The sequence below is a fragment of the Protopterus annectens genome, chromosome 2.part0, assembly GCF_019279795.1.
Source record: "Protopterus annectens isolate FY-2018-M chromosome 2.part0, PAN1.0, whole genome shotgun sequence".
In the NCBI taxonomy this organism is placed as follows: domain Eukaryota; kingdom Metazoa; phylum Chordata; order Ceratodontiformes; family Protopteridae; genus Protopterus; species Protopterus annectens.
In genome coordinates this window covers 888,860,408-888,886,489 of record NC_056728.1, presented here as the reverse complement: position 1 = coordinate 888,886,489, position 26,082 = coordinate 888,860,408, and the positions used below count along the sequence as shown (strand labels likewise).

Below are 26,082 nucleotides of genomic sequence, written 5' to 3'. Positions count from 1 at the left end.
GAAAGCAAGTAAGGCAGCGATAGGATAGGCTGCTTATACTGGTTCTGTATTGAAGAATGAATTTTATTTTAACCAAATCACCCTGTTCTAATGAACTGCTTAGTGGTTTGTGATTATCATCTGGAGCATGAAATTATGTTAGCCTAGAACTATGTTCACAAACTGATACCAACAATCTTTTCAGACAAAAATATACACTGAAGTCAATGCAAACTCTTCACACTGCTGTGAACCATTTTAATACTGTAATATTTAAAGTATGTTGACAGCAATGAGACTTTTATACCACTAATACAAAAAAAACATTTCGACCCCATTAAGTTCCTGCTTTTATGATAATGTATGTTTTTGATAAACTTGTTTGTAAGACATGTCTGTAATATTACCTTATGTGTATTTGCAGGAAAAATATGTATTCGGGCACTGCCGGGGATACTACCCAGATGAACGGTGATATGATCCATGACGGAGGTGGTACAGGAGGAGATGGGCACCATGAATGTGAGGAGCTGCAGAGAACAGGAAGGTTAGAACTCATTTCATTGCCATTCTTAGGTTGTTTTGATAAATGTTGTTGAAAATGAAGTGACTAATGAATTGTGCTTGGAAATAAAGAAACTGCAATGATGAAAGGAAAAAATAGACAGAGTGAACTATGGGTATGTGATGCATGACTTCACAATGCAGTCAGTCCACTGGCATTTATGCTACTTTTAATCATTTTGACTGGGATCTCTGTTTAGTCATCTGATATTTACCAGGTCCTGGAGGTCCTCTTCAGTATTCTGCTGTAACATCGATAGTACATGGCTGGCTCACCTCTCACAGACTGAGGATCTGTAAGGAGATGGTTCTTAATGAGTACTAATGGAAGCAAAATAATGGGTTCCCATATCCTAAGTTAATGGAAACTGCTGCAGATTCATGTTGTTAATTGGTTCTAGCAGGCTGATCAGGTGTAGTGTGTGCTTAAATGTTAACTTATTAAAAAAAAAAAATATATATATATATATATATATATATATATATATATATATATATATATATATATATATATATATATATATGTATATATATGTATATATATATATATATATATATATATATATATATATATATATACATATATATATTTAGCCACCATATGACCTAGAGTTGATTACATGGTTACAAATACAGCAATCAAATAATATTAGCTGGATAAAACTTGTCAGTAAGGCTGATAAGAGTATTGTAGACTCCGTACAGAAAAGCAAGAAGCCTGCTTTAATTATGCATGAAAATAAACTGGGAGTTTAAGTATAACAAAATTGTGTGCAAGCAATTGATGAAAAAGGTAGGCCTTGGTGTTGGTGAGTAAATGATTTATGGCCTGCTGACTCATTCATTTCATTGATACACACATTAAAATAACCACAAATGCTGCAGATCATTTCAAGGGTTGGACAACCTTCTGCATTAAAGAATGCTTGATTTCTATTATTTTTCTTTGAATATTTAAATAAAGGTCCAGAATTTTATTATTTTTTTAAATTTTCAATGCAGACTTTCAGTGTGATGCACACGGGAGCCCAAATATGGTGAACTATATAACTGTAAGCACACAGTTTCATGAAAAACATTATTTCACTAGTGTCTTTGAATTTGTTTTACACATTGACATGTAAGATAATCATTCTAAAATGTTTGCTTCCATTTTAATTTAGTAAACATTTCCTTATAACTTTGCTAATGTTCAGCAGTTTTATACTGGTTTTGAAACTGTCATCTGTAGCACCTCACCTTGTGTACTGCTCTACTATCCACTGCATATTTCTGCATTGAAATATGACATTGGATAAGGTGATGTGAAAAAAATGCACAATGACTTCAGAAATCATGTTTTGTGATGGAACTACACTGGTGAAAATCACTAAGATAAGTGTGGCGAATTTATAACAAATGCATAATAAACATTTAAATGTGCATTTGTACAGAAAAGTAGTATAACGTATTCACGAAACATAACCTTATGGACTGTTTGCATTGCCTTCTACATTTCTATCACAAAAGGAGCATTCAGATAAGGAAATGTAAAAAAAATAATAACTAAAAAGTGTTGCTTAGCTAAGCTTGATGAGCCCTTAAGTCCTAATCTCATTCTGAGGGGTGACCTCAGGTGCTATTTATATAGAATGGCTAAGGTAATGGGAAAATTCCCCTTACTCTTTTTCTTGGGAAGCATTTTTGCCCGTATACGTCTTTGGTGGCTTGCTTTCAAAAAAGTGAGTTTGTTAAGACCAAAATTGTTCAGAAAGAAAATGAATAGAAAGTAGTTAAGGTAAATGGACAAAGTACAGAGTACAGGGAATATGTTCAAATGGAGTTCAGTCAATATATTGGCCCAGATTCCAGAAGTCTTGCTCTCAGTGGGCGGAGCCTGAATGGCTAACTGGTAGCAGCATTTTTTTAGAGCTCCACAAAACTAGTTCAAATAACAGGAAAATAATTAATTTCATCGAACAAAAATATCCAACTATTATTGATAAACTTATGAACTAATAGTGTACTAACTTTGAAAGTTTTTTGTCAATATTTTCCTGTCAAATTAATCTGGAGACTACTATAGCCACTTGAAAATGAGTAGCTCAAAGAACTCACATTCTGAAACAGCCTTGAAGAAGGAAATCCAATTGATGTCCTCTGTACTGTAGGAGCTGTCATTGAAAATAGATAATTTTAAGGACAACCTTGAAAATCTAAAAGAGAACTGCTAAAAACAAACAGATGTCTTTAAAGAATTATTACAGCAGCAACAAACAAAAATAATATAGCAATAACCCACGCCTGGGTGTGGGTAATGCTAAATTTACCCACAAAGCCAACCGTGGGTAAATTTAGCATTACCCACACCCAGAAGTGGGTTATTGCTATTATACCATGACATTATTTAAGAAAAGAAACTATTACTTTTCTTAAATAATGGCATAGTATAATGCCTGTTTGCTGCCCTTCCGCAGATGTCTGGCATCCGGCAGGTTCTGATGTACTGCGCCTGCGCAGTACATCAGAGTTGTGAGCAAAAGCGGAGAAAGCAAGATCTCCGTTGCTTTTTATGTTTTGCTATGTTAAATGAGTTTAACATAGCGAGACAGTTTTAAAATAAGCAACGGAGATGTCCGTTGCTTATTTTAAAACTGGCTCGCTATGTTAAACTCATTTAACATAGCTAACACTAAAAAAGCAATGGAGATCTTGCTTTCTCCGTGCTTTAAAACACTGTCTCGCTATTTTAAATGGGTTTAACATAGCGAGACAGCTTTAAAATAAGCAACGGAGATCTCCGTTGCTTATTTTAAAGCTGTCTCGCTATGTTAAACCCATTTAACATAGCGAGACAGTGTTTTAAAAAAACGAGTTATACTAATGGAAAAAAGTCCGGGCGACCGGATCTTTTTCCATTAGTATAACTCGATTTACAACGGGCACGCTGGCCAATCAGCGTGCACGTTTTGGGGGGGGGTCATGGTATAATGGACATTGAAACATCTCTCTTCGATATAAATGGAAGGTTGAAGGAAGAAGAGAACCAAAGTGAATTTCTCTTACAACAAAATAACTGGTTAATCAACAAGATAAATGATTTAGGAAACAGAGGAAGGCACACAAATATCAGAATATTTGGTCTTCTGGAGAAAGCTGAGGGTGAGGACATTATTTTATTTTTAAATTCCTGGTTGCTGGAATTCTTAGACCTAAAAGAAGGACTGTCAAATGGCATAGAAAGGGCTCATCGAGCCATAGGAAAACCTGCATCATCATCTCCTAATACTTCTCCTAGATCCATTGTAATAAAGTTTTTATCATACCTTGATAAAGAACTTATACTAAAGTCAGCATGGAGGAATAGTCCTTTAAAGTATAAACAACACCAAATAAGATTTGATAATGACTATTCAACTAGAGTTCTAGGTTTAAAGAAGAAAGCATGGCCATTTGTAAAATTCCTGAAACAAAACAAAATCAAAGCTCAACTTGCATACCCTGCAAAAATCAAGATTCTTTACGCAAATGAAATGAGAACCTTCGACAACATAGATGAGGCAGTTTCTTTTATCAAGAACAATAATATAATTACAATTCCAGAAGAAATGGACTGGTCAACATCTACCTCACTGAAAAGATCCCAAGAAAAAAATTCCTGGACTGATGTAAAGTAGAAGAAACAAAGAACTGAAATAAAAAATGCAACAAGTTTAAATACTCTCAAAGATTTTACTAAAAAGTGAAATATATACTAAAGGAAACTGAAACCAAAATGTATGTACATTTACTATTTTTAGTTGTCTCAATATGAGTAATATTGTTTATAATCCTTCTGTTTTTCTTTTTTAATACAGTGATGATTCAACTCTACTTACTACAGGATGAGGCTGCTTGTGTCAAGTGGTTAGCACAACGACACTCATATCAAAAATGTGTAATATTGTAGGGATTGTTTCTTTCAAAAAACTCATTTTAATTACTTAATAGATTGTCTTGATGGGATAGAATTGAGAATGGGAGGTGGGGAGAGGAAGGAGAAGAGCAGTGAATGATCTGGGTGTCTCCGTTAAGAAATACTGAATACATAAAGTGTAATTATTTTATCGAATGTAACAGGGCCTTACATAGAGCAATACTAAAATGAAATTTTCTAGGAGATGATAGAATTCTACCCATGTTTGGTAGTGTTATGCTAGTAAGTTACTGGTGAAGTGCTGTTGCATTTACTGACTTCAGCCTCAGAGCTGCTTATGCCATACGAGGCTGCTTTCTGTCTTTATATTTTATTTTCACTGTTCAGGTTTTCAATATATATGACAGCTACCAAGTTTAAGTCTGGCACTCTCTGTATAATAATCTAACAATCAGAGCACTTTGTTTTGTTTTAAGCTAGGGAGCCCCATGAAAGCAACAGGAAAATAGAATTTAAAAAAGAAAAAGTGCATTTGACATTTTAACCTAGGTGTTTGAAACTGACACTTTGATGTATTAGTGGGGAAGAAGAGAAAACTAAAGAAAAATGGTAGAGCATCTCTTAATACAGATAAGGGAAATGGGAACATTTAGATGTTAAAAGTTATTAGTGTATAAGAAATGTATTATAGGAGGCTTACAGTATATAGCAGTTTAAAAGCGAATGTTGTTTGCTTGCAAGATGTCAGTATAAAAAATGGAAGCAAAGAAGTGATTTACATTTTTTTTAAGAAAATAATCAGTTTAATTGCAAAAAGTTAGTGCTGGAGTGGTATTAAGTGATGAGAATAGTGGAAATAACACACACACAGTGTGATTCACATCAGTGTGGAGAGGAAAAACAAGAAGATGTGTGTATGTTATTTATATTTTCTGTTACTTCAAAGAAAAGGCATGTTATTGCAAAAGGAAATGGCAAATTTTACCATACTCTATTGCTTTGTGTAAACAAGATTTCATTTGTAATTGGAGGAAATGTAGAAGAGAGTTTTCTTAGCGGAGGATAAGTTAGTAGTGATTATTTAAGATGTAAAAATCGATTTAGTAAAACCTCACTGTGCTACAGATGCAGGAAGGTTTCTGCTATAGCTGATTATGTATTAGGGATTGAGGGTTAGAATTTTTCATATAAAGATATACAATTTTGGAAGTGGAATGTGAAGGAGAGCAACATGGGCCAGTTATGGATGAATGACTCCAGAGCAGCAGTTTATATTTTTGGGGTATTGTGTGCTTGATATGGTAAAAATAGGCTATGGTCTAGACAAAGTTTGAGATGTTAAAATATTTTTCTGTTTCCAAGTAAAAATTCATTGTATGAAAATAAGAAAAAACGCCACAGATATGAAGAAAAAATACTCTTTTAATGAGTGCTTTCATCAGTAGATACGCTTGACTTCATCAGATTACATAAAACATTGACATCACTTCCTTTTAACCACACATGACCACAATTAATTTCCTCTACAGGATTCAAATTGTATTGCAACACTGTTTTTCAAGCTGTATTGCCTCTACAGGATTCAGGTTGTATTGCAACACTATGTTTTAAAACTAAACATTAAAATATATGTGAAACTTGATTAAGAAACAATAATAAAAAAATTGCAAGACAAAACAAACTACAGTAGTGTTTGTTCTTCACAGTAACCCATATGTATAAAAAAATAACAAACATCAATCCAGCATACTGTTGATACACTAAGACAGTATAAAAGGTGTGTTATAAACGTACATTTATCACATTTTCCCCTACTTACCTTATTTCCTGTGCAAGTTAAAACATTACAAAACTATCAAAGATAAAATTCAGCTTTCAGTTTTAAATAACTAGAGAGGGAAATAATATCATTCAACCCAGGGGGGGTTGTTGGCATTAAATCTTAACCGCCACATACATTCTCTAAATTCGAGAAACAATTCTCGTGGACCTCCATGTTGTTAAGAACGACTTGGTCAAAGTCAATAAATTTAAACCTATGGTCAGGATTTTTCTTGATGTGCAATGCCAATGCATTTTTTTCATTGGCTTTTTTAATATCATAATTGTGTTGGTATACACCACTTTGAAAGTTTTTTTAGTCTTGCCTATGTAAAATCCTTCACAGGATTGGCATAATGCTGCATAAACTACAAAAGTGCTGTTACAGTTCATCGAGTGGTTCAAATGTATTAGACCATTATGTGGAATATGGGTGTCCGTTTCAAAAATACTGGAACACTGTGTACAATGACCACATTTGGTCATCCATCCTTTTCCATAGGTTTTATAACCCTCTGTGTTTTGTTCAAGTAAATTTTTAAAACAATCATCTTTTTTATATACAACACATGGCTTTTCCCCCACATTTTTTAAAGAATTCTTGATCTCCTCTAAAAATAAACCAATTCTTATTTAATATGTCCTTGATGTCATAAAATAATGGGTTATAAGTTAAAATAAGGGCCTTGCTATACCAACATGCTCATTTATCTCCAGTGTGCATCCCTGAATGAAAGAATGTTAAAGTGATGGCTGAAATCTCTCAAGGAGTTCTTTCTAAAGGGAATATATGTCTGATGCTAATTTGCTGAGTCATCTGCTATCTCTTTCTCCAATATATTGCATAAGGACTGTTTCTACGTTTCTGAGCCCCACAAGCCTTTCTGTGTCGGAGGGAAGCATTATAGCTTATCAGTGGGAGTGGCAAGCACTAGGTAGCCTATCTACCACAAGATCCAGCTACAAATTCTTAGTTTTAGCACTTGAATTTGCTTATTCATGCTCAGCACTTGTTAAGAATTTGTTAGCACTAAATAAGCTACAAATTACAAACAGTTCTTGTACTTACTTTCCTCACTTGCTTAGAGAAAAACAGCTCTTATACTCACTTTCCTCACTTGTCTAGAGGAAAGTAGTTTTTTATTCAGGCATGTCCAAGGGTCAGCTCTCAGTGTTCTCTCCTGTCTATCTCGTGAATCTGGGCATCTTGGGACAATGTAGCAATTGCCTCATGTACACAGACAGCCCTCTCCTCCTACCACCCAACACCACAACCTGTGAGAGATGCACTTATCTAGCCAAACTGGAGGTAAAGCTCTCTCCAACCAAGACTGAACTTGACCGTCAAGATGAGAAGGTAAACACTTGCACCACACCACACTCATCACATAGTCCCACTAAACCTACACCACCAGAATCCACACATAGAAACATAAAAGCTTTCATGGAGGCTCTCAATAATAATCTGCTCAAGCAACAGAGACCTCCAAAGCAGAAATGCAAGCAACCTCCACCCCCAACACAACCCAAATGACACATAGCCCACAGACTCAGTGTGCCAATAAACCACAGCCTATAAGGCAAAACAATGTACCCAACACACTAGTCAAAGGTGACTATAGTCAGGCACACTGATGTCCCATTCACCAGGCTAAACAAGGAGAAGGTTACTGTCAGCTGCCTGTCAGGTGCCAGGATCCGCCACATAACTCACGCACTCGGGTCACTCCACAACAAGTACAACTATGACTCTGTCATTGTTCATGTTGATGTGAATGACCTGAGACATACCTCCCTGGACTACATGAAAAGAGACATGGAAGAGTTCTCTGATCTTATAGCCCAGGCAGGTATGACCCTAGCCCTGAGTAGCATCCTGCCATCACCCAGAATGATACTGTAGTACAAGGACAAAATGATTGACTTCAATAATTGGCTAAGCTTCTGGTGTCATTCTAAGGGGATCCAGTATCTGTCTGCCTGGGACAACATGGTTGACAGACCATGATGTTTTGCCAGAGATGGCCTGCATCTGTCACCACTGGGATTCTGGATACTGGCTAAGGGTCTTGCCGCCCCTATAGTGCCTTTTTTAGACAAGGTTCAAATGACAAATTCACCACCGAAACAGGAACAGGCAAGCAAAAACTGAGGGTAATGCTACTCAATGCTAGCACTCTAAATCTCAAAATGCACTCACTCTTGGCACTCCTTAAAATGGAGAATATCGATATCTGTGCAGTGACTGAGACCTGGCTCAAGGCTCTAGAGAGTACCCCTGCATTACCAGGCTATAACTAATACCACACTTTCAGCCATTTAACCTGGACCAGAACATCAAAGGTAGAGGTGTGTCCATATTCATTAAGGATATCCACACCTCCTGGCTAGTTGCTTAGCATAATGCATCTGAGGTTATCCAAGTGCACCTAACTCTGGACAAAACTGCAATCCAAATTGTAGCTTACTACAGATCCTCCACCATGCCCCAGGACTCCCACTCCTCTTTTCTTGATATACTGGAAAATATTAGGGTCCATCCAAACACCCTAATAATGGGCAATTTCAACTACCCCACCATTAACTGGGAAAACTACTCATGTACCAACTCCTTCGCTCGACACTTTCAGGAATTCATAAATTCCGATGCCATGGATCAATTCCGATGCCATGGATCAACTTATTCACACCCTCGCCAGGGGCAACAATATCCTAGACCTAGTCATTACCAACATGAGTGACCAGTGTTCCACACCTGAAGTCAACTCCTCGTTGGTCAGATCTGACCATAAGCTAATCACCCTAGATATCCGCATCCCACCCCCACCCACCATTAAGAAAACCATGGTAAAAAATTTCTCTAAAGCCAACTTCATGTTTCTTAAGACAGAAGTGGCGAACTTCATGACACCCAAATAGATAGACAATACAGTTACGACTGCTGAATCCTACACAAATGCACTCTATAAGCACTTACACGAGTGCCTGGATCGTGCTATCCCAAACAGAACCAAGATGCTATCCTCTAAAAAAAGGAAGCCAATCTTGTGGTCCCTTGCCATAAACAAACTCTACAACAGAAGGAAGAAACTGTTGCAAAAAAGAGTAAAATCCCATGAGTGGAAGAGCTCCCTGCTCAGCTTCAGTAAGAAGCTGAGATCCCTTATAAGATCCTCCAAAGCTAGCTATGAAAAAAAAAATTGTCACTGATTCTAAGGGCAACCACAAAGCATTCTATAGCTATGTCAAGAATCTCAATGGCAACACCCAGATCTGCTCTGAATTACAGCACAAAGGCAAAACAATTACAGAACCAACTGATATTCCCAACATCCTGGCAGATAGGTTCAGTGCTAACTTTAACCCCTGCTCACTCCCTAAAGGGCCCATATCTATACAAGAAGAATGCAGAGTCCCTGTGATTACATATATGCAGGTAAAAGCTGCACTCTTTAAAACCAAAAACACAGCATCCATGAGACTGGACAACATCCCAGGCTGTGTTTTACACAAACTTTAGAACGAACTGGCTCCCCACCTAAGCATCATGTTCAATCATAGTCTCACGTCAGACTTTATGCCCACTGAATGGTGCATAGCAACAGTTATCCCTCTCCACAAAGGGGGAGCCACCACTGATCCTGGGAACTATCCCCCTATTAGCCTGATGAGTCTGGTCTGCAGGGCCATAGAAAGTATCATCATGGAACTCATAAACAAAGACATTGATAACCTCCAAACTCTGGACCCACCCAGTTTGGGTTTGTGAAAGGCAGACCATGCCTTCTGAACCTGATCGACATCTTTGAGGCAGTCACCAAAGGTGTAGACAAGGGTAAGGTGGTTTACACAGCCTATCTTGACCTCACCAAGGCTTTCAACACCATCCTCTATTCTGGAATTATAGCTAAACTCACTAAACTAGGTATAAATCCCTATGTCACAAGATGGGTTGCCAACTGGCTCACTGACAGAACCCACACTGTAAAAGTTGCAGACTCCAAATCTGACTTCAAACCAGTGACAAGTGGAGTACCATAGGATTCAGTCCTGGGACCTCTCCTGTTTGGTATTTACTTCTCTGAAGTACAGGCTAACACAGAAGGCATCTGGCTAATGAAGTTCACAGATGACTGCAAACCAGGAGCCATAGTCAAGTGCCCAAATGATGTAGACATCCTACAGAAGGGCCTCACTGAGACAGATGCCTGATGTCAGAGGCATGGCCTCAAGCTTAATGCCAAAAAGTGCATTGTCATCCCCTTCGGTAAAACTCTGTACCCATGAACTAATACATAAACGGCAGTCTACTTAATGCCGAATGTGTGATAAGAGACCTTGGGACCCAGGTGGATATTAGTCTCTCCTTTGATAATCACATCACCACAGTAGTCAGGAAATCCTTCTATGTGGCACACCTCATCACAAAAGGGTTCTCATCCAGGAAAAAAGAGGTCATTGTTCCCCTCTACCTGGCACTCATTAGACCCATTATAGAGTACAGTGCCCATTTTGGAATGTACCTCACAAGACATCTGCAGCAGCTGTAAAGGCCACAGAAGTACCTCACAAAGAGGATTACTGGCCTCAAGCAGATGCCCTACACTGACCATCTCGAAAAATTCATAGGTTCATAGGTTGGTACTAAGTCATCAGCCCTAGGGACTATACAAGCCTAGCCATAACAATTCCCTGGCTATTTCTTCCCACAGTATTTACTCCCCTGGACCCCTGTCTAACAGGGCGACTGACATGATCCCCGGGGTGAATTTCCTATCTCCCATCCAATCATCAAGGTTCCTTTTGAAGACGGACAAAGAGGCGCTCTGATTGACATGTATGGGCAGTCTATTCCGGAGTTTGGGGAGTCTCTGGGTCAGGAACCTATCTCTCCAGCATGTTTTGTTCATTGTGATGACAAGGTTTAGATCCCTGGAGCGTGTGTCGCTGAGGGATTGGGATTTCTTTAAGTGTAGCATGTCCAACAGCTCTGGGTTTGACATGGCCTTGTATGTTAAGCAGAGATCGCCTCTGAGTAGATGATATGCGACAGAGTATAGATGAAGTTTGTTTAGATGGTCAGCATAAGGCATCTGCTTTAGGCCTGTGATTTTTTTAGTGAGGTATTTTTGTGGCCTTTCTAGTTGTTGCAGATGTCTTGAGAGGCACATAGCAAACACGGCGTTGTATTCTGTAATGGGTCTAATGAGGGATGAGTACAGTGGGACAATGACCTCCTTTTTTCTGGATGAAAAGCCCTTAGTGATAAGGTGTGCCACATAGAAGGATTTCTTGACTGTTGTGGCTATGTGGTTATTAAAGGTGAGAGCACTGTCCACCTGTGTCCCTAAGTCTCTTATCACACTTTTGGTGTTTAGTGTACTGTCACCTATGTGGTAATTCATGGGTACATGTTTTTTTCCCAAAGGGGATAACTATACATTTCTTGAAATTGTACTTGAACCCATTGTTCTGGCACCAAGCATCTGTTTCTGTAAGGCCCTTTTGTAGAATATCCACATCATTTGGGGATTCAATAATGGCTCCCAGTTTGCATTCATCTGCAAACTTTGTTAGCCAGAGTCCCTTAGTGTTGGCCTGTACTTCAGAGAAGTAGATGCCAAACAAGAGCGGTCCCAGGACTGAACCCTGAGGTACTCCACTTGTCAACTCCACCTTTACTCTGTAGCATATTGCCTACTCAGAGGAGATCAATGCCTAACATATAAAGCTATGTTAAACCCAGAGCTGTTGGACATGCTACACCTAAAGAAATCCCAACCCCACCAAGCTACATGCTCTAGGGGCCTAAACCTTGTCACCACAATAAACAGGACATGCTGGATGGATAGATTCCTGTCCCAGAGACTTCCTATACTCTGGAACAAGCTACCCATCTATGTCAAGTTCCTCATTGGCACTCTTCAAGAAAAATCTTGATGAGTGGATAGGAAATATGAAATACACCCCAGGGATCACTTCTGTGGCTCTGCTCAACAGGGGCACAGGAAATTAACTTTATTTGGTGGCGTAAGCCAGGGAACCTTGCTGGCTAGGCTTACTTAGGCCCTTGGGCTGATAGCCTAGTACCTACCTATGAACCTATGAAGAGAAAATAACTTGGAGAGGTACCTAAGAAGAACAAGTTGGAAGGCAGATAACACAAAATCTGAGTTAGATAGCATCCTAGGCTGGAAGACACCAGTGTCAGTGAGCCACTTTCTCACTCCCTAGTGTTAGTTACTGCAGACCTTCTCTGGAGACCACCACTGTGTTAGCACAGAGCACAGTCTTCTGAGCTGAAATGCTTTTGCTATAGGTTGATCATTAGGCCTCCAGATAGGCCTTCTGACTCCATATAGTTATGAGCAACTGGGAGGGGAGGATGTCATCCCCATGCTGTTTATTCATGAGTAGTTCATAGTATACCAAGTTAAGGTTGAGTTCTTGTGTATTTGCCCATGAACAGAGGCCTCAAAGAAAGACCACAGTTCCAAGCACAGGTATAAAATATCCAGATCTATCCCGTTGCACAAAGGTGATGCAGCAGCAGACTCTGGTAATTACAGACCTGTAAGCCTGATAAGTCTCATCTGTAAAGCTATGGAAGTGACCATTATGCAGTTAATGACTAAGAACATAGGAAACTTACAAACGCTAGACCCAAGTCAGTTTGTATTTATCAAGGGCAGATCCTGCCTACTTAACCTGGTCAACAACTTTGAGAAGGTTACTGAAGCAATGGATGTGGATAGATCAGTACATACTACATGTCTAAACCTCACAAAAGGCATTCAACACTATCTTACACTCTAGTATAATAGTGCTAAATGTATATCCCTATGTAACTCGCCAAATAGCAAACTGGCTCACAAATATAACCCATGAAATTAGGATGTCTGGTTCTACCTCCTCCAAAACATCTGTCACAAGTTGTATACCACAAGTTTCAGTTCATGGCCACTGTTGTTTGGCATTTAGTTCTCAGACATCAAAGCAAATATTAAAAGTTTATGGCTGATCAAGTATGCAGATGACTGTAAGCTTGGTGCCATCATAAAATCCACGGAGTGCATCAAAGTCCTCCAAGAGAGCATTTTGCAAACAAAACCATGGACTAAAACTAAATACTAAGAAATGCACATTTGTGTCCTTTGGCTAGATTGATTTCCCTTATAACATTCACATGGACAATACACCCATGAAAGTTGATCTAGTAGTCATGGATGTAGGAACCCATGTTAACAATGAGTTATCCTTGGTTAACCATGCATTCACTATTGTAAGTAGGATTTTCTTCATTGCACAGCTTCTATCTAAATGTATGATGTCCAGGTCCAAGAATGCAACCATTCCATTGTACTCAGCTCTCATCAATCCAGCCATTGAATACAATGCCACATTTGGTATGTACCTGTCCAAACACTTGTCACAACTTTTGTGATCATAATGCTTTCTTACAACAAAAAAAAAAAGTATCAGGGGCATGAATCACAAAAACTGTGCAGACCATCTCAAAGTCTAATTTCTCTTGTCAGTATCCTACAAACTACTAATAGGCAATGTCTGACACACATGTAGACCCTCAGCAAACCCTATCACCTATTACACGTTTGCACCCTTTAAGGGATCTCAGTGTCTTTTGTAACATATATAGAACATGTTGGAGGGATAGGCATATATTGCAGAGAATACCTCTTCTATGGAACAACCTTCTACACAGCAGGAACAGAAGTATTTCTCTTACTCTCTTCAAATGTAATTTGGATGAATGGCTGAGAAACAGCAAATTCAATGCCAGTTTAGCACCCATGTATCTCATGGACAGGGTCAACAAGTAAACGTCTGAAAATGTCCTTGTTTGTCTCGACTCTAGGTAATTCAAATGCAAAATATAAGCGATAAAAAGTACTGCGGGAATGTAAAGCTAGGCTTCTTAAGACACTAACAGATCAATAGCCTAGTAAGTACCTATGAACCTATGAATGTAAGTCCAAAACAGACATCAAATAATGGGTTGTATGAGCTTTCCTCCATTCCCCCCCAAGCTTCTCCTTATTAATTCCTCAAGGTGACCCAGAACTTCATGGATTTTTTAAAAGTCAAGACAGCCAACCTCTGATAACACTTTAATATCAGAGACACCCTCTGCCAAAAGGAAAATGGAGCTTTCTTCTTGGTAGGACAAACTTTCTCCTTGGACATCTCAGACTCAGGGGAGGCTGTACTGTCCTGTGTGATTCAGATGTATCACAGCTGGCTTCACTAACTCATCTGGAGTCAGACACTGTGGACTCCTTATTTCCTGCATCACTTCTAGAGGATTTCTCATTTTTGGACATCCTTCATAAAATTTTAAAAGGGAGGCCAAGGAATTTTTCTCAGTCCAAGATTATAAACAGGAATTTTCTGGCTCTGTCTGAACTTAAAACTTTTATCATTTATCTAATCATTTAAGTCCTGCATGATGCATTTAATACTTCCTCTGTAAAGCCAGTTTCCAAGACCTCTGCTCCAGTGGCTTCAAATCAAAGTGGGGCTGCAGGAGATATCTGAATGGGTGGACCAATAAGAAGTGGTATGACCACCTAGAAAGGGGTGGAGCTATGCTCAAAACCACAAAACCTTGGACTTTAATTAAATACACTGCCCTGGGTGCCAAACCAGCATTATGAGAGTCCAATCAATACAAAATGAAGTATAGAAGAAAAAAATATTTAAATGCATTGGCTACATGACAGCGTAATTAATATCTAGATGGAAACAAAAAGGTTGTGAGGCATGAAAAAATAAATAATTTTTTAAATACATTATTGAAATGCCAGTCTAAATCAAGTATAAAAAACAAGCAGCACTCAACTCAAACGACGTCTCCTTGTACTGCAGTTCTAATTATAATTTATATTCAGCTTTATAAAAGTACCAAGTAACATGCTGAAAGTAGCAATTTCTGTGATACCCCCACTTGTAAAAATGTTTCTTATCCAAAAACGACCTGCTGCCTGACAACTTTCTACTTGTTTCATGGGGAAAACATGATCATAGTAAAAAATGAACAGCAAACAAGAAATGAGCTCAAAATAAATTGCTTAAAGGATTACTTCACAGGTTATGGACCACACATGATAGATTGGCATTTTGTTTAGTTGATGGGTAAAGCCTGCAAAGATGACTGCAAGCCTCCAACAAATGTAATAATCTTCTTAAAATACTGTAATCCTGTCCTTTATTACAAATACTGTCATATGCATTTCAATACCTAAGGCTTATATATTATCTAGTTATGTAAATGTTCTTTGCATGGCAACAACTAAAATGCTTTAAATATTGGTAATTCTTTAACATTATACTTATTAAAGCTTACTTGCATCTTACAATCTCAGAGAAGCGTAACTGATTTTCATTAAAGCGTTGCTACTTAAACACAATGCAACTGGCACTGCAACAACATGCATTTTCTGAATAATAAAAAACACAAATCAACAGTATAAAACATGAAAGAAAACCAGAACATTCTGCAAAATCAAGGACAGATGAAAAGCCACTGTAGTACTTGTGTCTACCTTGGACGGGGGGGATACTCAGCACACTTACACTGCATAACTTCTCCTTGCCTTGCTTGGACACATCCAGAGTCACTACATGGGGGAGTGGGGTGCAACAAGTATGTCTCAATTTGAAATTTCTCTGGCTGATGGTGATAGGCCTGACACATTTGTCATAATCTCAACCTCAGAGCAAGAATTCTGGACAAAACGATAAATAGAAGTGGTGTATAGGCTCACCGAACACTCCCAAGCCCAAGTCTCAATTCCACTGAGAATATAAAGTCCAACTCAATGTGAATGAAAAAATACAAATTTATTTTAAGCCGTTAAAACCATACACTTTTCGTCGGCTAACAGTCCGACTTCTTCAGAAAGAACAAACAAGCAAACAGTGCCTCCTCTTCATTGTGAACATTTGAACAGTTCACTAATTGAGAATAGCAAGCCACATGATTGAACCTCATCTGAATTAAAGTCCCAGCACTAAAAAAGCACTAGGGGAACAATGAACAACTAAATGCCCATGTAATAATAATACAATACCAAAATGTTAAAACCATATTACATGCAAAACAGGTTGCCAGATAAAACAGTGTGTACATACACACTTGACAAATCTAGGACATGTAAATAAATAAAGGTTTTGATTTTAGTCATAAAAATTGAATATTTAAAAAAAAATTTTGAAACATAAAAATGAAGGTTGCATTACCCTGACCGAAGCCCCAGCTAGCATGTCAAGTAGGGACTTCTCTGCTTTACTGATGTTGAACATGGAGGACCATGAGAGCGTGTCTGATGTCTAACTCACAAATCTGTTCAAATGTGTTCAGTGTAGGGTGGAGTGGTGGATTGTAAGTGCTGGATAATAAAAAATCTTTTTTCTCCCCCAAAAATTTCCCCATTACGACCTGCAAGTTAAGCTTCCTTACAAAAAGTTTAAAAAAATTTTTTTTTCCAAATTACGAACACCATTTGAGCCTTTACCTGGTTATGCCACCTAAGTTATTATATTTTTACTTTTATTTAGCAGCAGGATTCAAGTTCCCAATACATGGCTAACATAAAAGCCCAGATTACACGCTTAGGCGGGTTTACAGGACTCAGTAAGGGAATGTACGGAAAGGGGGGGGGGCAGTAGGTACTGGCTCCAAGTATTGTACAGTGTTGCCAGTTTGGTCCACTTCTTGCTGGGCTATGTTCTTGTAATAGACACTATTTAGTGTCATCTAGTTAGTCTGGCGACAGTGGAGAGGGTTCGGGGGCACTAGTTTCTCGGAAGCGGGTTCAATAGAATGGAATAGAGTGGAGGTTGGCAGTGACCAACTAGACCCCTGAGTTTATTTATACTTACACTGGGGTAGTAGTATCAAGAAGAGTTACAATGCAATGTGCACTAGTTACATTGACAACTTGTTATTGCCACAGGATAGTAGTTTCAAGTTAGGATATGCATATGTCTGGCAAAACAGTAGTAATAATAATATTTTTTATAGCTTGTGGATACAGCTGTCTTACTTCAGATTCCCAAAGGAGAAGGGTTTTTTTCCACCTTTTCTGGTGTGAGACTATCTGGCCCCGCTGGCCATTTTAACAACAGGCAGTGTGTTCTGTCTTTAAAATCTTAAAAAATTCTTTCAGTTTCTAAACTTGGCAGTGGGGGGTTATACAGCTGTTTGATTTTTATGTTTTAAAATTTTTTTTAAATATTCAATTTTTATGACTAAAATTATTATTATTACATGAGCATTTAGTTGTTCATTGTTCCCCTAGTGCTTTTTTAGTGCTGGGACTTTAATTCAGATGAGGTTCAATCATGTGACTTGCTATTCTCAATTAGTGAACTTTTTAAATGTTCTCAATGAAGGGGAGGCACTGTTTGCTTGTTTGTTCTTTCTGAAGAAGTCGGACTGTTAGCCAATGAAAAGCATATGGTTTTAACGGCTTAAAATAAATTTGTATTTTTTCATTCACATCGAGTTGGACTTTATATTCTCAGTGGAATTGAGACTTGGGCTTGGGAGTGTTCGGTGAGTCTTTACAGCATTTCCTAGTTTTTCCAGGTGTGTCTGGTGTATTTATAAATAGAAGTGGGACAAAGGTCCAAAAATAAGGACAATTTTTAAATATTTCTCTTATAAACTTAGAAAGATAATAACATAGTAGGTCTTGCATTAATATGAATTTTCTGAAGGGTATGAAATCTGAAACTCAAACGTCTGTCATTATTTTCTAACTTCAATCTTTAATGATTTACCGCTAATTTGCCAGAAAACCAAACTTTTATGAAAAACAGATGAAAAATGTGATGCAGAAATATAAAATAGCCACACAATACAGCTGGGAACCTACCAAAGAAGGGATACTTTTTTAATATTAGTATTGTTAAGTTGAGCAGCTGACAAAATAAGAGAATCTATATGTATTTCTGAAATAAAAGTAATGTATAACTTTGATCATTACACTTATTTATTAATTGTAAACCCTCCACATTTTCTTCCAAAATTGCAATTTTTGTGGAGGGATTATTAGGGGAGAGCAACATTTTGAGCCAAAGTCGTGTACAGTTGAGAGGTTTGGATATACCTAATTCTATAAAGCAATTTATTTGCGTGCACCTCTCAACCTCTTAATGCAGGAAATCTGGACAAGGCCAAATATATTGGGGGAACATACAGACAGTACTAAAAATTGCTCTTGTATAAACTTAGTTAATAGAATAACAGGTCTTGCTTTAGCATGCATTTTTCTGAAGGGTATGAAGTCTGAAACCCCATGTCTGTCATTATTTAGTGACTTAATTCCCAAAGGATTTGCCAGAAAACCACAAATGTTATGAGGAACAAACCAAAAATAAGAAGCAAATATCTATTAATTCTGCAAAAATCTGGTCATTTGAGAGGTATAATTCAGAAGGGGCTGTCTTTGAGTTTGTCACCCTTCCCCCTCACAAAATTATGTTTGAATGGGGCTTCCCTGCTACAGCCATTCCAATGTCCCATTACTTGGCTGTTTTGCCCCATTTAACTTAAACACTGTAATGCGCATACTGCTTTACTTGTATGATGATTTGGATTTAATTTAAAAGTTTTATTTTACATTTTACAGCACAAACACTAATAGACATCTGCTAAACAAATCAATGTAGTCTCACAATGAAAATAGACTTAGCATTAAAACTTCTCTGCCCTTGAAACTCACATTCATTGAAACAGCATTGAAACCCACATTCAAAGAAAAAACATCTGGCCAGTGGCAGATAAAGATTGACTTTGGGCTGTTTTCAAATCATAGGCCCCTTGCACACAAGACATACATGTGTTCTTTGATACACCTTCCTGATTGTATTAAATTATATTCCACATGTAATACAGTGCAGTTGTTAGAGGATGTTTTAAATTTATCATTTTGAACATCTGTCCAGTAAACAATAAAACAAAATGCATGCACCAATAATGACAAAACTGCCCAATTTAGAACATTTCCATCATAAAAGTCTATAGTCTAAAGTCTCTGCAGAAGTAAAAGTCATCTAAATAATTCCACATTAAAGAGATTTGTAACTAATGAAGAGGGTACTGCTAGCAAACAACTTTATATTTCATTGTTTCATCTACAAATAAAGTGCCTATTGCCCTTTAGGAATAACTTGCCTATGTTACTTTAAAAAATGAGAAGCTAGTAATATTGCAATAGGGAATGGATGGCAAACTGATAACAGGTTCATAGTTACTAGGTATCACCACCAAAGAAGACATTCTCAGAACTGCAGCATCCACAAAGTACAACACAATACAGTTCCAGAAAAGCATCTACATACTGTGGGAGTAGAAGCCACAGCCTTTTGCATCGAAAGCAACTACACTACCTGTTGTGCTATTAATGCAAGCAGACTCAGCATAAGCAACACTAAACTTCTATTCCCCTGAAGCTCTCAGCTCCTTGTAAAATCCACTTGACACTCAACTGTATCTCTCAACTTTGCAGCACATGAGCACAAGAAATTTGGAAAAAGCCAAAATTTATTGGGGGGGGGGGGACAAAAGCCCATAAACCAGGGACACATTTTAAACATTGCTTGTATAATCTTGGAAAGTTGCTAGAATAAAATGCTGTTCTACTGCCATACATTTCACTGCCAAGTCTTGAACCCAGGACCCTGTGCACTTCAGTCAGAACACTTTTTCAAATGCATTTGAATGAATTCCATAGTATTTATACATAACATCTTAAATAACTATGTACACTATTTACATTAGCCTGACACTATAACAGATCTTAATGTATACAGCTACTTTATAAGTATGTCCAATCCATTATTGGAGTGTCTGATCAATTACTGCATAGTGTCAATCAACGATAAGACTTTTCCCCAAGGGTTGTTGATTAATGGCTTTGGATAAATTCTTAGTTCTTTAATTGTAATTTCCAATAATGCTGTGGTCTTCAGTAGGCTGTAGAAGTTTTCCAAAGTTGGTATTGTGTTTGCATTCCATCCTTGAAATTGCAAGTATAGTCCATACTAGATACATGTTTGACCTATTCAAATGGGGACCTTCTTTCACATTTAATAATACAAGAGCTTTAGTTAAATAAAATGATTCATTAACTAAAGCTTATAGAAAGTTATTAATACCATTCCAGAATGGCTTAATTTTTAACACAATCAAAGAAAACGTGGTTCCAATCTGCATTGTGTACTTGCTCACATTTCCAACATATTCCTTTTATGGAAGAACTAATTTTACTTATTCTGTCTGGGGTTAAGAATGCTCTGTGCAAGCATTTCCAATTAAAATCTTTCTGGTATTATGTAAAGGATGTATATTTTATTGATACTAAGATAATTGTTTTAATATCTTCAGTTAGCTGTATTGACTGCCCTTTTGTTATATATTTCCAATATGAGATTTTGGGTGGTGTCTTATAGTTTATCAATATTTTGTAAAATTTTGAAATACTGTTTCTCATGTCAAAGTCATTATATACGATTTACTATATATATATATATATATATATATATATATATATATTATAAATTTAGATATTCCTTTAAATGAAGACTTGTTAATTATTCTACTTAAATCTTGCGAATATGACAAAATAGTCTGTAAAGTTAGCCAGTCCTGTTGTGGAATTTTGTATGTTGTATTTATTACTTGCATATCTAAAACTTTTAGTTCTTTGATACGATACATTGGAGCCAATAAACAAATCCTTTCTGTTCCCAGGAATTAATATTTTATATGGAAAGCTCTTTGTGACTATAAATGGTGTTAAAAGGTCAAACCACATTTTTAAATCTATGTTTGCATTAATAATTTTCCTAAATGAGTTAGTGTAATAATTAATCATACAAGTTTTAGTGGGTTTAGTCATGTTATAATGCATACTAAGTCATAATATGTGCCATGGCAAATAGTTTTTATCTATTTGAATGTTTTTGTTAATCAAATTCATTTATTGATATTACAGTAAGTAATTCTTTTCAATTTGCAGAGTAATTTTGACTAATCCAATCTGAGATTGTTTCAGATACTGATGCTTATATATATGTTTCTATATCAGGAAAGTTTAATCCTTCCTGTTTCCATGGTCTGATGTGATGTATTAAAGCTATTATGTTTCTTTTGGGAAACCATAAAAAATGTTATTAGGCATGAATTTATTTCTTTAAGTATATTCCTTTCTGGTAACAGTTGTATTGCCAAGGCTATATATATATAGGATCTTGGGCAGTAAAACCATTTTTATTAACTGTAGTCTAGCTTCAAATATTAATATTATTTTGTTCCATTTTTCCAAAGACATTTTAATTGCGCTAATGATATTATTGTAGTTATTTAGACTAATTCATTATTATCCTTGCGTAACTCAATTCCTAGATATTTTAAGGTAGATTATATTAGATTATATTTTATATAATAAAATTTTATTTTCTGATGATGTGACCCCACTTAATCTGCAGTTCTTTTTTTTAATTTAAAAATAAAAATTTTGATTTTGAATTACTAAAATGATGTCCTGAAGTCATGTGAAATGTGTCAATTAATATATCTAATTCTTCTAATGTCTCTTTTGTATTAGGTAATGTTAGTAATATGTCATAAGCAAATAGCATTACTTTAGACTTGTGTTGTTCAAAAACATCCATTCCTTTGATTTTTATATTGTTACAAATTGAATCTGCAAATATTTCAATAGCCAGAGCAAATAGAAATAGTGACGTGAGACATCCTTGTTTAGTGCCTTTTGTTGTATGTATATATAGATTCAGACATACACTAAATTATTTGTATATATATATATATATATATATATATATATATATATATATATATATATATGTGTGTGTGTGTGTACTTTAGGAAATGAACAAAGGATGCAGTAAATTCAAATAGCATTAGGATTTTGAATAAATAGTCCCAAATTAAGGAATCAAATGCTTTCTCTATATCTAAGCCAATTATGAGTGTTTCTTTATTTTCTTTAACATAATCTATAAGCAAAATTTTCCTTTCATATTGTCATGTGTGTATTTATGATATATAAATCGAGTTTGATCATTATTTATTGTTTTGGATAGTGGTATTTTCATTCTGTTAGTTAATATTGTCATAAATATCTTATAGTCATTATTTAATAATGATATACATCTATATGAGTTACAGAGGTTTGGGGATTTGTTTTCCTTTAAGATTGGTGTGATTAAGGAATATCTCCAAGAGAGTGGTATTAAAGCTTGTGACTGAATTTCTTATAGAGTTTTATGGAAGAGGGGATAGTATCTTTAAAGGAAACAGTTTATATATTTTCATAATTATGCCATCTATTCCTGGAGCTTTATTATTTTTACCCTCTTTTATTGTATCTGTAATTTCTTTGTAGGATATGGGTGCTTGCAGATCTAGTTTTAGTTTTTCTGTTTTTTTTTTATATTAGAACATTTTCATCTAGATTTAATTGATCAATATGTAAAGTTGCTTTTTGGAAATGTTCCATATAGTGATTTCTCAAGGCATCAAGAATGTCACCTATATCCGAGACATTTTTCCCTTTCTTTTCATGCAAATATTTTTATGTTATTAGCTTTTGATTGTATTTTGATTCTTGTGGATAAATTATGTAGATATTTGGGAGAAGTGGCCAAGGTATTAATTTTTAGTTTTTCTAAAGGTAAACTAGTTTTATGTGTTAGAATTTCATTGTATTTATTGTTTAATACTTCTACTTTCTTTTTCATCCCCAAATGATTTTGATTCTTTTCAGCTTTTACTGACAAAAGTTTGAATTGTAGATGTAATAATTCAAAATCCCATTCTCTGATTTTTTTATACCAAGTTATGATTTTACCATATATGTAAGCTTTTAATGAGTCCCATATCATTATTTTATTTATCTCTGTGGTGTAATTAATATCTAAAAAGAACTGTAATTCAGATAATAACCAGGGTTTGAACTCTTAATTTTAGTTATATATGCTGAAATTCTGGAGTTAAAGATTAATGGTTTGTTCCTATTTTGAAGTTTTAGTATAAATTAATTGTGGTCTGAAAAGGGGCAGGGAGTGATTGAGAAATTAATGATTTTAGAGTGCAAGTCATGGGCAGCAAATATTTTATCTATTCTAGTTTGGGTACCAAATCTATGATCTTGATGGGAAAACAACAAAGATTTATCTTCTTTAAATTTGAAAGTATCTACCAGATGAAATTATTCTACCCACTTGTTTAAAGCTTTTGATACAGCAGATGTGCACAGCGGTCTTTTATTTGAAGTTTCAGAAATATCAAATATACAGTTAAAAATCTCCTCCTAATTTTAAGTTTCCTTTATAATTATTGGAAATGAAATCCAAGTGTTTTTTTAACAGTTCCTGTTCCAGTGCCTGGGAACCAGTATAGATTGGCTAGGGTCCATATTCTGTTATTATATTTAACTATTACTAATGCCATAAGTCCTTCTTTATCTTCATACTTAGAAATGATTTATGGGTTAATCACATTTATTTTACATAAAATTGTTACTCCTTTTGTCTTTGTCTTATGAGAGGCTTGTGCCAATGTCATATATTCCTTAGGATTCAATTTGTAATTGACATTTGTTTTGAAATTAGTTTCTTGAAGGAAGACAAGTTCTGCTTTGTTCAGGTTTAAATATTTCAGTAGATTTGATCTCTTGCTAGGATTGTTTAAGCCATTGTTATTTAAAGATAAAGTTAAGTCCATCTTAGGTTATTTAGACTATGTATTTGTTTTGTTTTATTGTGACTATTAAACATTTTCTTCTGATAACTATAAAGTATATGTTTGAGCTTTTAAAGGAAATTATCAGTTTTATACTTTGAGTGTTTACCAATAAAGTAATGTTTTGGTCAGGCATACTAAAAATGTTTTTGTGAAATAAATTTAAATTAATAAATGTTAACAAAACTAAGATTCACACTAGCCATGGAATGAAACTCATTCCTAATATGATGGATAAACCTAAGTCCATCAGATTTTCACTCATACCTTGACAATCCAGAACATCTGAGCTCCGTAAATTGAATTATCATATGGAGAATTTTTGTGATAAGAATAAGTAATATTTATATTATTTTGAACAGATATAGTACTATTGTAGATTAGACAGAATTCTAATACAATATAAATATCTACTTATTGTATAAGCAATTAATAATTACATGAAAATAGATGACAAGCAATTCAATCATAGTAAAGTAGGATGTATCATATATAAAACCTCAGTAAAAGATTATAGCACACAGTTATTTAACATATTCACCCTTATTGGTTAAGTCTTTCAAAATGTATTACTTAATATAAATATATGATAATAATATATATACCTAATGTTTATAATACAATGTATTTTACTGGATATATCAGAAGTTATATTTCATTGTTTGCCAGCATTTAAGTAATCACTTTGCTGCTAACTTACTTAAAGCATCAAGTTTGTTTTATGGGAACATTGAAAGTTAGTGCATTTTAATTATTAGTGCATCCCTCTTCCTCCCATTTCCTACACATAAGGATTTTCATTTCTTATTATAAAATGAGTTAAATTATAGGTTAAAAACAAAAAAAAAATCACTTATTGTGATTAATGATTAGAAATTCCCTTTCCATATGTATAAATTGCCATTTTATGACATATATTGAAAGTTTTTAGATTTAAATGGCAACATTCTATTTTGTATAATCAGCAAAGGTTAAACTGAGTGATTATCAATTAAATACTATTTGTTCAGAATGTGATTGTTACATTCTGTGGCATTCCTAGTTCAGGCTTCTATTGTTTCCCTTGAACAACTTTGTCAGTTTGATGTCATGTATAAAACATTAGTTGTAACAGCTTAAGTATTATGTATAGTCAAAATGGGTTACAAAACCACAATTCAAGTTGGAGCAATTATATGAACTGTTATGAAAATTTGCTTATATAAGAAAATCACCACGCTTCCCCTTGATGTTCAATATAGTGTATGCCATTCATGATAAGTTAAAACAGTAGTGTTATTATACACAAGCCCATGTTATTAAACTGAGTGTCTATTGTCAATTTAATACTATTTGTTCAGAATATGATTGTTAGATTCCATGGAATTTCAAGTTCAGGCTTCTATTGTTTCTCTTGAACAACTTTGTCAGTTTAATGTCATGTATAAAGCATCAGTTACCTTGGTAACCACTTAATTATTATATATGGTCAAGATGGGTTACAAAAACTACAATTCAAGTTAAAGCAATTACATAACTTGTTATGCAAAATTACTTATATAAGAAAATCATCATGCTTCCCCTTGATGTTCAATGTAGTGTATATCATTTATGGCAAGTTAAGACAGTAGTGTTATGATACACAAGCCCATTTTATTAAACCTGTCTTTAATATCTAAATTCAGCAGACTGCTTCATCTTATATGACAATTCAATATTTTATGTCTAGATTTACAAAAATCATACATTACGTAACTATCATGTGTGTTTTTTTTTTGTTTGGCTGTTGCTTAGTTATTTGAGAGACCACAAGCTGTACTGCTTATTGTTATTATTAGCTCCTTCCAAGCATGTTTATACAGTCCATAGACTTTAAATTATGAGACACTTCTAGTTTCTTATTTGTTATAAGTATATTTCCATCCTTACATTCAGACATATCAGTACTTCAACCATGGGCAACAATGCCTATCCAGTTTAGCCAGAATACCATTCACTAGTTCATGTGGTGTGTTTCCAAGCTGTTCTTAAAATATCCAAACCAATATTT

The 26,082-nt window shown here is 35.5% G+C and overlaps 1 protein-coding gene across 2 annotated transcripts in view; it reads left to right on the top strand.

Annotated features, from left to right (window-relative positions):
* SLC4A4 (solute carrier family 4 member 4) overlaps nt 1-26,082 on the top strand; it is a 1,959,050-nt gene that overhangs the window by 1,399,698 nt on the left and 533,270 nt on the right. For both annotated transcript variants that reach the window (XM_044061142.1, XM_044061141.1), the window contains one exon: nt 404-526. In XM_044061142.1, the coding sequence (XP_043917077.1) occupies nt 404-526 (123 nt within the window). The remainder of the gene's footprint in view (nt 1-403; nt 527-26,082) is intronic.